Source organism: Xenopus laevis, chromosome 7S (assembly GCF_017654675.1).
Source record: "Xenopus laevis strain J_2021 chromosome 7S, Xenopus_laevis_v10.1, whole genome shotgun sequence".
Lineage (NCBI taxonomy): Eukaryota > Metazoa > Chordata > Amphibia > Anura > Pipidae > Xenopus > Xenopus laevis.
In genome coordinates this window covers 74,265,175-74,280,439 of record NC_054384.1, presented here as the reverse complement: position 1 = coordinate 74,280,439, position 15,265 = coordinate 74,265,175, and the positions used below count along the sequence as shown (strand labels likewise).

General features: G+C 38.3%; 1 protein-coding gene across 4 annotated transcripts in view; it reads right to left on the bottom strand.

The window, feature by feature from the left end:
- Positions 1-15,265, bottom strand: part of zbtb16.S (zinc finger and BTB domain containing 16 S homeolog) — a 94,685-nt gene that overhangs the window by 21,223 nt on the left and 58,197 nt on the right. For 2 of the 4 annotated variants that reach the window (XM_018227815.2, XM_018227813.2), the window contains one exon: positions 516-629. In XM_018227815.2, coding sequence (XP_018083304.1) covers positions 516-629 — 114 coding nt within the window. The remainder of the gene's footprint in view (positions 1-515; positions 630-15,265) is intronic. The other 2 variants (XM_041571400.1, XM_041571401.1) reach the window with 2 other exon arrangements.

Genomic DNA, 15,265 nt, shown 5'->3' with positions numbered 1-15,265 from the left:
GAACTGTAGTAACCAGATAAATTCCAAACTGAAGAAAACCAAAATTATTAAGTTATTGTTGGTACTGTGGTTGTAGAATAAAGCTGGCCATAGACGCAAAGATTTGATTGTACGAATCTCCGTTTCGTAAGATTTTCGGGCCGTGTGTGGAGTGTCCCGCCATTTTTTGTGAGATGGCGATCGTCGCTCAGCTGATCGGACAGGTTAGAAAATTTCTGTCGGCTACCGATAATACCTCTGCATGTATTTCTGATCTGACAATATCAGTGGGAGATGGTCACAAGCTTTTGTCGGACATAACTTTCGTACGGGGCAGATCGTCGTCTGATCTGTTCTTTTACTACTTTATTTGATCTGAATGGTTAGTGGCAGGTCGGGAGATGGCAACAAACGATCGTTTGTCCGATATGAAGGTAAATCTGCACGTCTATGGCCAGCTTAACAGATGATACAAACACACATTGTTATGTGTTATGATGTTATTCCTGAATTCCAAAAGGTCATGCTCTACTGACCTGAGTGTGTCCTCCGGTGCGCATCATATGCATCTTCCTTAGAAAACTGAGTTCCACACTGCTCACACACAAATGCCTTCGCCCCAGCTGCTGACAGAGACATACCAGTTATTCCTGAACCAAAAAAACAACAGTGTATACTTTACCAGAGAGACAGGTGGCTAACATGCACAAACGGTCACCTTTTACTGGTACAATTGTTGTATTGAGACATATCATTATACAAAATAAATACATTTAAAAAAAAAAGAATTTCTGAAATACATTTTTTTCTATAAATCCAGTCATACAAATCCTTTATATTAAACACACAATAGTATGACATAAGAACAAATTATTTCTGCATTGTGTAAAAACTGGGCTTGCTTTCAGTCACCAATAACCACAATTAGACTCTATTTTTGTGAATTATGCTTAAAAAAAAAAAATGAACAGGCACACATCACACAAAAAAACGTTTTTCCAAATAAAGACATAATCGAGTATGGAAGCAGAACATTCCTCGAAAATACATAATGCTGCAATAACAAATAAAAACATAGTAACAAGATCATAAACTAATATGAAATTCAAATATTTTATATAGGTATGGGAACCATTATCCGAAAACATGTTATCCAAAATGCACAGAAATTCAGGACCATCTCCCGTAGACTCCATTATAATCAAAAAATTTCAATTTTTAATATGTATTTCCCTTTTCTCTGTAATCAAAAACAGTATCTTGTATCTGATCCCAACTAAGATGTAACTAATCTTTATTAGAGGCAAAACAATTTGTATTTACGGTTTAAATGTTTTTTTGAGTAGACGTAGGGGGTTATTAATCAGAATCCAAATTTTTCTGATATTTTAAATAAAAAAGTCAGACTAAACTAGAATACACGATTTACCCTTATTTATCGTTCAAAATCTGACTTTTTCGCATTGTCGCATTAAAAATCCGAATTTTTTAGAAAAAAAAAATAAAAAAAACTTGAATTTTTCAAGTTTTACCATTGGGAATAACCCCCTTAATGTATGGAGATCCAAATCATGGAAAGACCCCTTATCTTGAAACCCCCGGGTTCTGAGCATTCTGGATAACAGGTCCCATAGCTGTAGTATATTGATTTTATTTTATTTAGCCTATTAAACTATGTTTTATGGACTTGTAGTATGCTATTGGACCACAAGAGGCTCTAGGATAGTGCTGGGTACCACAGTGCAAGGTCTTTAAAACTTCAATTAGCAAAAATGCAACATTTCATGCTGGTTTAATCCCGAAAGTGGGATTTGGTGCCATTGATTCATTGTTCTCTTTACCAAACTGCATTTCTACTTCTTGCAACAAACCGTAAGTTATATGTTAAAAGAAATAAAACCAGCCTTTAAAGTAGGAAAAAAAATAAATTCTGCAGAGGTAACCCCCCCCCCCCCCCTTGTAGTTTATACATACAAGGGTGGTAGCAGATAATGCTCATGTATCCCTCCTAGATTATAGGATGTTTTAGCGATTATAAATATTACGTTAGAGGGCTCCTGTATGTGTGTCTATATGAATGCTGGTGTTTTTGTCACACGTGTAAAGGTTTTATAATATCTCAATACGATTTTTAAAAGAGAACTAATGCCTAACTAAAGAAGATAGGTAGAAATGTTGTACATGATGTTCTGTGCTTCTTTACCAGCCCAAGGCAACCACAGCCCTTTAGTAGTAAAGATCTGTGTCTCCAAAGATGCCCCAGTAGCTCCCTATCTTCTTTTTTGCTAATTCACTGCACATGCTCTGTGCTGCTGTCACTTACTGAGCTTATGGACCCACTCACAATATACAGTACACATAGAATATAATGTAACAATTTAAGGCTGATTAGTAATTAATACAGATAATTACAACATGGCAGCACAGAAACCAGTGCAACTAGCATCAGAATTTAATAATCAGCCCTGTAGCATCAGCTTATATTACAGACAAATCTCATTTTCTGCTTGATAATTAGTGACAACCCCTAAGCTTAGCTTCTTAACAGCTGCTGTCGCAGATACTTTCCAAGATGGTGACCCCCTGTGACAAGTTTGAAGTCCTGGACCATTGTTGCCATTGACAAGCTGAAACTTTAGGCTGGTGCAATAAGTTTTCTATATAAAATGGCATTTTTAGCCACATTCCTTTTTTAGGGTTTAGTTATCCTTTAAGCTGTAAATGTAAAACTATAAGAAACCTCGGAGAGTCTTTCACAGAGTCTCTAATTGCCTTAAATGAACCCTGTACCCCACATAAGTGACATGTGTTTTCCATCATTACCCATACCTCCCAACATTTTGCAAATAGAAAGAGGAACAAAAAGATTTGCTGCGCGGAGCTTGGCAACATTTTTTTGACCATGCCCATTTTGAAGCCTCACCCCCTAATAACAATGTCCATTTTTACAAAAGTTGGCAGGTTATGAAAGTTTGAACACATTTCTGTGTTTGTGTTTACAGTTTTGCTAATGAAGGTGAATTGCCCTTTAAGCTGCATGTCACAGTTTCCCCCCAGAGACCTGCTGATCTTAAATTGTCATAATTTAATGTGTCTGTGTTTTTTGTTTTAGAATTTTAATTGTTACCTATTCATGTCCTGTCTAGTGATGGGCCTGGCGTGAATAAGTGGCAAATTTCCGTGTAAATGTATCGAAGTGCACCTGCCACGTATTTGCCAATTAAGTTAGAAACTTTGTATCTTTTTCTGGCTGTTCAGTGCAGGGGCGACAAATGGCAGCAGGCCTAGGGGTGCCCGGCCCTGCTCCATAAATCCGGCTCTGCTCCATTGCGTTCTTGTTATATGTTTAGAAACAAGAGTACTCACTTTTGGGGTGCTACACTATTCAGATCTGGGGAAATATTTACTTTGTAAGTTTATTTTGCCACGGCCATTGGATTAAAGAAATAGTATTACCTGAACATACCCGAAATGTTGTGCTCTGCTTGTTTGGTGTCGAGTGTCACTCAATAAATGTTCTTTCACTTATCACACTTGCAGTCAATACCGATTTGGGAGGAGCCCTGATTTCAGGAATTTATCATATGTTTATATTTGCTCTAAAAGGCAAAAAAAAATCTCCTACAACTCCTACAAGCAAGCCACAAGTTCAATATTCATGTCATAAAAATCCAGGGGATTTAAAAAATAAACACGCAAGCATTCTGCTAACAAGCTCTGTATGTTGAGTCAGATGGGGAAGGACACAGTGTTCCCACACAACGCTTCCAAAAAAAATAAATAAATAAAAAAGAATTAAAAAAACAGTAAAAATAAAAACATTCAAAGTAACCATGCCAGTGGAGAGAGAACAATGAGTACAGACAGCACTTGCTTTATGGCAGGCTCTTTGTACAGTGTTATTTACAGTACTTCTTATCAGTACAGGAACAGCCCCTGCCTGCCAAATTCAAATAGCTAGTACTGTGTGTTCCCTGCTCCTCTCTTTTTATATCATTGTCAACAAAACAGGAGAGGAAAAAAAATCTTCAATTAGAGCAGAGGATGTGTGTGTGTTTCTGGAAACCGTTCAAGGTTATTTTATTTATTCCTTTCTGGGTTTTTTTTTTTTTAGGCGGAGAGGCATAAGCAGAGAGGAGATGACAGTTTCACTTTTGACCGTACAGGTATGGGATTCCTTATCCAGAAACCCGTTATCAGGAAAGCTCTGAATTACATTACACAGAAAGGCTGTCTCCCATAGACTGCATTTTATCCAAATAATCCAAATTTCTATAAACAATTTCCTTTTTCTCTCTAATAATAAAACAATACCTTGTACTTGATCCAAACTAAACTATAACTAATCCTTATTGGAAGCAAAACCAGTCTATGGAGTTTATTTAATGTCTACAGGTATGAAGATCCATATTACGGAAAGATACGGAAGCCCCAGGTCCTGAGCAGTCTGGATAACAGATCCCATACCTGTACCAATTTAGTCCATTAAAGAGCTAGATCACTCTAATTCTGCATTTATTTATTTTTTTAGTTTTAGATTCGCTAGAAATCGTATTGGAATTCTCTGGAAGAGCAAGAGGATATTTAAAGCAAATGAAAATGTATATCACGTGCGAAGAATACAATGGCAAGTATCTGTACTGTCCTGCCTATATCCTTGCACTCTGTCAAGGAACTGTGTGTACCTCAGGAACCAATTTTAGATTGCAAGCTTTGTGGTGCAGACACCCTCTACCAGAAAAAATACTGCATATGCTCATGTGTATAATTAGAGGAGGCAGTTAAAAGTGATGGGCGAATCTGTGCATTGAAGTCAATGGGTGTCAAAATAATTTTGACAGGCATCAATTTTGAATCAATCGACAACTTTTATACGTGCGACTATTTGGTCCAAATGCATTAAAGCCAATGGGCATCCGAATAATTTTGATGTGCGTCAACTGGCGCTGCAGTTTTGCAAATTAATTTGCGCACAACACGAATTTCTGTCTGGCGAATTTATTCGCCCATCACTAGCAGTTCTTCCTAAAGGTAGAAGAATGTGCTATTAATGGTTACAGTGATAGGGACTGGTACATTACGGCTGGCAATCCCTCCATTAAAAGTGATACGGATACTTCTAAGGTTATGGTAAACCAAAGAATGCCTTTCATGAAAGTATCACTGAAACCTCTAAAATAATGACAGCACGTGACAGAGGGCTGTGTGACTGGCACTTATGTCTTTGCCTAGTTGGTACACTCCCTTGGCACCATTCCTACCCGTCACGTGTGAATGCCCATAGAGTCGCTCCCTTTCTACACGTGCAGTTAATAAAAATGCTTTATGTGGTAGCATTATGCACAGCACAATACTGCACAGCAATCAAGAGAGTTTAACCCCTTCACAAATGCCACTTAACCAAGATATAAACACATTCTAGGCTGTGCTGCACTCATATTCAACACTACATTAGCAAAGGTTCAACATATAGGTTTCTAAAAGGAATTGGGTTTTAAAAGAATCTTTCTTCTCAGAAATCTTATATTTAGGGGCTGATTCACTAAGGGTCGAATATCGAGGGTTAATTAACCCTCGATATTCGACTAGGAATTAAAATCCTTCGACTTCGAATATCGAAGTCGAAGGATTTAGCGCAAATACTGCGATCGTACGATCGAAGGATTATTCCTTCGATCGAACGATTAAATCCTTTGAATCGAACGATTCGAAGGATTTTAATCCAACGATCGAAGGAATATCCTTCGATCAAAAAAAGTTAGGCAAGCCTATGGGGACCTTCCCCATAGGCTAACATTGACTTCGGTAGCTTTTAGCTGCCGAAGTAGGGGGTCGAAGTTTTTTTTAAAGAGACAGTACTTCGACTATCGAATGGTCGAATAGTCGAACGATTTTTAGTTCGAATCCCTCAATTCGAAGTCGTAGGTCGAAGTAGCCCAAAAAATACTTCGAAATTCGAAGTTTTTTTATTTCGAATCCTTCACTCGAATTTAGTGAATCGGCCCCTTAATGTCCGTGATATTTTTTTCTATGATGAGACAAATGATTAGAACCTTAGAATATTAACTTTTGGAATGAAGTAAAGAGTGGAAATGTAAGACATTATGCTATGTTCTTCCACTTCTTCGTTTTTGAATTACATCCAGTTAGTAATCTGCTGTTTTATGGCTGCTAGGACCCACTTAAATTAGCAGCCATTCAGTGGCAGTCTGAAAGAAGAATAGAACAGAACTAGTGATCGGCGATTTTCTCCTGTTTCGGTTCATCGAAAATATTCACAAATTTCCAGCGAATTTTGTGAAACTTCGAAAAATTAACGCTGGCGTTAAAAGTCAATGGGTGTCCCAAAATTTTTGGACTTCGCCGGCGGCAAAACATGGAAATTTGCAGCTAATTCACGCCAGGCCCATCACTAGACAGGACATGAATAGGTAACAATTAAAATTCTAAAACAAAAAACACCAATTGCAAACTGTCTCAATATCACTGTGAATATCATGCTAAAAGTTAATTACCCCCATAATGGATTATTATTCACATATTTAATGAAGAGAGCTTGACAAAAAACTGTAAGAAGTGTTTTAGTTGGGCAGGGGCATAACTATAGAGGAAGCAGAAGTGCCCAGGAAATAAAGGGGGCCTGGCAGTACATTTTTCTGGGTAAAGAAATGGTAATTTTACACAGAATGCCTGGCTGGAAGATCGCAGTGTGAAAAGATTCAATATAGAAGCACAACATCAGTGCGGGAGTAAAATGAAAAAGGCTGCTTTCAAGTACGACAACTCTGGTTGCATGCTACATACATAAGCGGGAATCTCAGCCACCTTAGAACTGTTGGAGAATTCCCTTTACAGATGCACATTACAGAGCTAAGCTTTCTAATGTAAATGTGCCAGAAACTGTCACTCGCATTAGCAAATGACTTCCAGGTGCATTGGCTGCGCACCTAGACAAATAGTAATGGAGCAGGCGAGTAGCATATGGTACCTTGGCTGCCAAGGACTCAACATGTGAGCAATGGCACATTCCTACAACTGTAGTTACATATGCTTTAGGGAGATATACAGGCAAATTTCCCAGTCTACACAGTAATGGCAAAGTTAAATCAATAGCAGGTACTCTACACATGCTGAACTGAACAGTTAAAGGAACAGTCACACCAAAAGATGAAAGTGCTTTAAAGTAATTAAACTATAATGTAGTGCTTTCTTGCAGTGGTGAAAGTCAGAAACACAACTATAGTTTATATAAATAAGCTGCTATTTAGCCATGGGGGTGGCCATTCATGACACAGGTTACATAGCAGATAACTGATGCATTTGTAGAATCCCATTGTATTCTATTACAGAGCTTATTTGTTATCTGCTAAGTAGCATGTTCCATTCTAAATGGTTGCCCCATGGCTGCACAGCAGCCTATTTATATAAAATATAGTAGTATTTCTAAAACAACACATAACTTTTATCAATGCAAGACACCAGTGCATTATATTTTAATTACTTGAAAACACTTATTTTTTTGGTGTTACTATTCCTTTAATTGGCTACTTTGTGTATCACTTCTTAAAGATGTACTATTTTTGCTTTAATCAGATGAAAGTGTGGTGCATGTACTGTATGCACATGAAGTTCCTGCCACAATGGCCATTTATCAAAGAGTATAAATGGCGCCATCGAAGTCTGCTCGTGTCGGTGCAGAAAGTGAATCTCTTGACTACTTTGCACAAGAACTAACAATCTGATATCTAATCTAAGAATAACAGGACTGTGTATTTATAAAACACAATTACAATTGCTCATTTAAAATAAACCTTAGTCTAGTAATATTTGACACGGGATCCCATTAACACACCAAGGTTGCAATCTAAATTGATGTTAGAGTAAGTCATACTCATTCAATGGACTGTGGAGAATACTTTTGTTTTCCAAAGTATGTGTGCCTGCCTTCCATAACATGGTACAGCCCATGAAGAAGACTGAAGTGTTGAAATCCTGCCCTGACAGTTAAAGCTAAAATACTCTTTAAAGAGGGCAGAAAAAAAAATAAAAAAACAGGAAAAAACACAACAGAAGAGCACTCACACAGATGATTAGTTGATGGAAGAGTAGTCAAAATCTAACATTTATTAAATAATTATCTAAGATAAAAAAAAACAGGTAGTACAGCTCATAGGGTTAAACCAAATGCTGCATGGGTATAAGAAGAGGAGGGTCTCGGATATAAATGTCAGCTATATAAGGCATATGCTTATTTTCCACACCGGGTGAACATAAATGCACTCATTTTGCTTTACATATTTAGAGTATTGTGACAGCAAATGTCATAATATCAAAATACATCTTATTTTGTACAGATTGTATCTATGTCCCAGAACTAGTAATAACTGTGATTAAACGGATTTCCTGAAGCTAAAGACTGAAATGATGACCAATTAACCATTAACAAGCCTAGTGATTTGCCGCCATAAGCTTTTCTAGGAAAGCAGAATCCTTTTGGATATTGATGCTCATCTACTACCACTCATCAACTTTTAGGGTAAGGGCACACCTGGCGATTCGGGAAGATTTAGTCACCTGGCGACTTATCGTCTCGTCTTTGCGGTGACTAATCTCCCTCAATGCCTTCCCTCTGTCTTGCGCCAGCTATAATGAAAAGTCGCCTGCGGCATGGGACACGCGGCACTTCGTATTTCGAAGTCGCCCGAAGTTTCCTCGTGAGGAGACTTCGGGCGACTTCGGAATATGAAGCACCAGGTGTGCCCTTACCCTTACTGACCATGCCCAGTCTGACAAAATTACAGGTTCATATATGAACTCTTAAGCAGCTTAGGGAGCTGCCAGTCCTGTATATCACTACATATATATCATACTGTACATCTACCCCAGAGCTGCTTATTAAATATTTCCTCTGCTATTTGTTGGTATCATTATCCAGCACATGACTGGTTAAGTGTGCATCTGGAGCACAAAGGAAAGGAGTGATCTCAAAGATTTTATGTCACTTGAGTAATGAATCACTTATAATAAATCTTTCTATATCCTTTTCTTTGAAGTAAGTGTCTGCTTTATGGTTACAAATAATATTGCATTAAGATGCAGCCCATTTAGTTTCGTTCAGTGATGGCTAACCTGTGACACGCCAGCTGCTGAGGAACTACCATCCCTAGCACAGCTGTGAGGAAAATGCTGGGATTTCTAGTTCAGCAGACAGAGTGCAGCAGGTTAGCTTTGGAAATGAAAATAAGGTAGCAAGGAATGCTTTAGGACTCATCTGTTGCTATCACTGGTTATACACAGACAAGTCACAATGGCCCATGCACACCACCCCTTCTGCTTCCAAGGCTTTTTGAGTTCCAAGCACACAATGTATTAAGCCAATACCTGCAATCGCATTAATATTAAGAGTCTCCCATTTCTAAAATACTACTTATTTTCAAGTGTATCGGCTTGCATGGCTGATACTTATGAAAATATGTCTCTCTCAAACACACGAGCATCTGTACAACAAAGGCTGTCAAACACACGGAAATCCATAATGGCCCCCGGCTTCGTTCCAATCTATTTTCTGCTCAGCTGGTTTTAAATGAAGTTATTATGACTCATTAAAAGAGCCGCAAGCCTGTGGAACTCAGCCAATTACAATTTTACATTTATCTTGTTCTTTGGGGTTTAGGACAGAAACACCCTATCCCTCCGTGGATTTTTCAAAGTGCATCCCAAATAAATGTCTACCTGTCTGTTTTTACTATATTTAATTTTATTATTGCCATACAGCACTACTGCCCCCTGGCAGGTGTGAGATCAAACAAAGCAGTGTAAACATTTTCATTCTGCTTTAGTCAAAATTCTGTAACCTGCTTATGTATAAAGGCAATCACTGATAGTTGATCATTCTTTAAATCCTCATAGTAACACTGCCAGATTCAAGCGGTTATAAAAACTATGCAGTGTGATAAGCTCTGGACGAATGAGGCCATTATTTATATTCACATAAGATTCCCTACCCCGAAAGGGGCTAATAGTTCCAGTGACCAGTGGTCGCAGGAAAGATCAAAATTATCATTCGTTCTCAGTACAGACATTTACAGCTGAATCATCAGATATACAGGTATAAACAATTAAATTATACCTGTATCCGACGATTTAGCAGTAAACACTGCTCCATGTTCGGGTGCCTTCAAAGCCACCCAATCAAACTTTGTCCTACTGAGGAGCCCACTCATATCCTAGTCTTTCGCAGATATCGGTTGGCTCATCTTTGGCCATACTTCGTTTCATACAATAATATCTGTGAGTCTCTGGCCGCCTTAAAGCCAATGGCAACGGGAAGTTTTTGCTGCTGGCAAATATACGCCAGCAGAGAAAAGCAGATTCGTTGCCTTCTGCACCACCTATGTGAGTTCGCTGTCAAACACAGGATTTTCCTATCAGTAACCAACACACAGATCATGTGTATGCAATTTTCCGCTGATATCCGTTATGTGTTGAATGCTAGACCAAGTATTGCAGTATTCCAAAGTACTTCTTAGTACTTTCCATCCGATGTTGCTGAGCAGCTTTTACACTCCTAATGACACTCAATCTAGGAGGAATTTCAGGGGATGCCCATGAGCCACCTACCTCCCACCTATCTTGTATGCAGAGCATTTTGAGCCCTATACTAGGAGATCAAAGTTTCGTGCCTAAGGTTTATTCACTTTGCACATTGCTCCATTTTCTTTTTTATAAATGAGGCCCTGCATTTGCCATATCTTAAAAACGGATTGAAAGTGGACCCTCAGTGGATCCTATTTAGTCAGTACAGAATCTCACAACCGAAAAATGAGTCTTACTCAAAAGTAAAGGTGCTACTGGACATGGCCCTCTCCTAAAATGCCTGATAACAGATATTGGCTTGGAATGAGATTGAGTTGAGATTAAACTCAATGTCAAGACACAAATGTCAAGGTTTGTAAAATGCTGTACAGATGCTGTCGAAAGTTACAGAATCAAATTGTACTTAAGGTTTCATGATCCTTTAACAATTCTTGAAATGTGCTTTTAGTATAAGGACAAACAACAACAACAAGTACGATCAGAGAAAGGATGATAGTGATGAAGAGATGGTGCTGTAATGATTGATGATTAAATGCAGCTTTTATATTAGCTTCAACAAAACATTGAACAGAGCTTTTTTCCATTTGACTGAAAAAGCTTTGAATTGTGTTTGTGTTATACTAGATTGCACGGAATGATAATCATTAAGCTAATGCAGTGTGCAAATACTAGAACTCTTTACTACAAGAGCATATAGGGGCATATTTAACAAGGTACACAGTAGAAGAGAAAGCTAAAAGGTCTATATAAATATGAGAGCTGTGGAGTAGTGATGTGCAAGTAATAATAGTCAACCCATGTCAACCCTAACCAGCCCAGACCTTACCTGCACCCAATCTGACCAGGCCTGCCACCTTGATTTAGATGGTCATTTTAGATCATTTAGACCTGGGCCTACAAATATCAATTTAATGCAATTGCAATAAACTCAGCCTTTACTGGTATGTCTTTATTTAACATATTTCTTCCATAGTATTGTAATAGTGATATGGGTGTCCCATGCCAGGACTCACACCATTGGCCCAGTATAGTCCTGAGAGTAAGAGTAAAACGTGTGCAAAGGACACTTACATATGATATATAGGTATGGGATCCTTTATTCAGAAAGCTCAGAGAATTACAGAAAGGTCACCTTCCATAGTATCCATTTTAAGAAAATAATATTAAATTTTTTTACGGATTTCCTTTTTCTCTGCAATAATAAAACAGTACCTTGTATTTGATCTTCACCAAGCTACACAAGTCCATATTGGTGGCAAAACAACCATACTGGGCTAATTTAAATGTACTGTTTCAAGCAGGCCTAGAGATCAAAATTAACGAGAGATTCCTTATCTGGAAAACCCCAGGTCCAAAGCATTTTGGTTGAGAGATTCTGTATGGGTCCTAATGATTTTCACAAAGTACATTGAGTCAAGAGCTAGAGGTTAAAAAACAAACAACCTCTATATAGACAAGCCTATCTAAGGCGTAATGCTTATATAGAAGCAATATCTGAGCTACCCTGTCTTCTGGAAGTTGTGACTTTTAAATTGGATTTCAGCATTACAGATTCCATTAAAAGTAAAATATACCAGACTAATACTCCCCGCTACTTAACCCCCTCAAAAGAAATTTTGAAAATAACAAATTACCTTTGTACCACTGCCTGCTATGAAATTCCCACTGTTTATATTATTATAAAACAAGCAGCTGTATAGTATTAAAGGCAAACATGTAGCCCACCTGCATAATTTAATCTAAAACAAGCAGTGGTACTGTACTATCTCAGTGTAGGCACTAACTGCTGGATGTTCTCATCGGAGAGGAAAGGAACAATGCGGGATTGAACAGCCTGTGTTCTGCTCAGAAAGCACAGTGTGTACTGTACATGGCATAAAAACTCCAAACAGCCTCTAGACACAGGCTGCTTCCATCCGCCATCAAAACACTTTGTCTTGCATACAAAAATAAGACCCAGAGCTGTATGGAATACAAAATAAGCCCATTACAGTATGGGAGGGAGGAGAATGGGGGGGAAAAGAGCTGCTACTTAGCAACAACACAGAGCTTTAAAAGGAGCTGCCTGTTTTGCATGGGATAAATATTAGTAGCGGAGAGGCTTTAACCATACCTGAGACCACTCAGGCATTAACCCTGCAAAAGGTTTCAGGATTATCAATCCTATATCCGAATAAAGAAAACACTACTGTTATTTATAGTCAATGCAAATTGTCATCGTCATCATCATCATCATCATCATGTACTGGCATATCGTAAACTTGTTATGACACACTGAACAGTAGGACTATGGCTTAATTGTCACTTCCAAACAATTTCTATTTACATTTTTTTTTTTTTTTTTAATATGCTTGCCAATGTACTTCCAGTCCCAACTATTCCTGCCTAGTGGGATACAAGAACGTGTAATATCTTATACCTACAATGCCAATTTTCCATGTCATGTTATATATATATTAAACCCCAAAGGGTTACCTGATTAAACTGGGGACAATGCTGGATTGCTGATCAATAGCTCAATAGTTACTAGTAGACTATGATCTTCACTTCCAAATAAGGGACAAATGAGTAAATAATATGTTAACTATTCCTGTGTTCATTATATACTGAAAGAGCCGAAGTTTTCCCAGTCCTGCATCCCAAACCAACCGATCAACAGGTAGTATACTACTGCTCAGTAAGCAAAGATCTGACAGGTGACCATGTATGTGCCCAATATTGCTTTTAAAGCCCGCCATAATCACTTCTCCAAAAGAATTCTTCTAAAAAAATGTTGCACTGATGTCTTGCAATGATAGGTTCCGGAGTAAAATTCTAACCCTGCAGGTTCTCCAATGTCTTCAAAGGGCTAGCTCCGAACACCCAGACTTTTTTCAACACATTAACAAAATACAGACAAGTTAACTTGCTCCTAATGAATTTGACTTTGCAGTATGTTGTATTTAGTGATAGGGATATTAAATTGTAAGCTTCAGTGGGGCAGGGACTGGTATGAATGACGATTGACGGACAACCTTTGCCCATGCTGCTTTAATACTTTTTGCTACTAAAATAAAGTACAATAAATATTATAAATCTACAGCTCTATGTCTAATGTTTATGTTTCTGTATTATCTGGGATCTTAAAATGGACCTGTCACCCAGACACAAAAATCTGTATAATAAAAGTCCTTTTCAAATTAAACATTAAATCCAATTTCTATGTTTTATCAAAGCATTCATTGCTGTTTTAAGCTCATTTAAACATCTCAGTGGTCAATCAAATATTGTCTGCCACTCCTCTATGCCCTGGGTATAGAGGCGGGGCAGACAATTACATTCACTTTCCATTCAGCACTTCCTACAAATCGCTACTATCCCCACATTCCCCCGTTTTCTTCATCATTTAATTGTGTAGCCAGGGCATGGGAATGGACATCAGGTCCCCCATTCTGGTGCACAAACAAGATTCTGAGATGATGCAAGGCTTGCCTTAATAACAGTGTCCACAAAATGGCTCCTGCCTGCTTGCTATAATTATGAATTCCCAGACTGGAGGAAACAAGATTCAAATAATTTATATAGTGTAATTACAGTTAATTTTGCTTGACTGATGTGATAAAATAGGATTATGAATAATTCTTTTGGGTGACGGGTCCCCTTTAAATTAATTTTCCTAATAAAAAAAATGTTATTTATAAGAGGATTCAAAGCCATTCTTTAAATGGTCAAAAATGATGCCAACTAATGAAGCAGCAGATGTGAAGGAAAGAAGAAATAGAAAGGGAGCAAGTTAAAAAGGGAAGAGAAAAAGCCAGCAGCATAAAGGAATAACTGAGCAGAGAACAAGGAAAAGAGATTGTTTATTAACCTATGCACTCTGCTCCTATCTTAGTGCTGGGAAAGATTTCAGCTTTCTTGATATGAAGATTCTTATAAAATCAAACAAGTATCATAGCTTTTGTCAAAAGCAAACATAAAAACACAAGGAAATGATAGGGGAGTGAGAGATCCCAGTCTCAGTTTCTCTCAGCAGGTTAAGATGCCCTCCTTCCCCAATATAAGTGTATAAAATATGTCTTGAGTGATCTGTGCCAGAACAGGAGCTGAAACCACACGAGCCTTGCTCCGGCTGTCAGGGCACAAATAAAATAATACAAGGCAGGGAGGAGGAGGCGATGGAGGAGAAGGATGTATTTTTCATCAGGCAGTGTATAATTTATAAACAGCATTAAATAGTTTGCGCTGTCATCCCCTCCTCCCTAAGCGAGTTCCTCCTCTGTATCAGGGTTGGACAGCTCTCAAGCCTGCATTAATTTCGGCTTTGGGTACAGTGTGTTCTTGGATTCACATCTGCGAGTGATCATAAACGCTGTGGAATGCTGGCAGAACATCCAGACCTGCCAGTGCGCCCATGACATCACTCTGGGAAAGGAATGAGGGTGCCGGCCAAGAGCCAGGCTCCAGCCATAAGATGTTTACAAATGACAAGTGCCGCACCAACAACAAAATAAATATAAACACACACCTCTATGCACGTGTGTAATATTTCCTATATATTTACATGCCTCAATAGGCAAAAACTTGCTTATGTGAAAACAGAAAAATATATATCAGTGGCCCAGTCTATGTACTCTCTAGCTGACATTGACAAGAAGAACAAGTCTGAGCTTGAAGGATGATACATAAGACGAGCAATACCACCCAGATG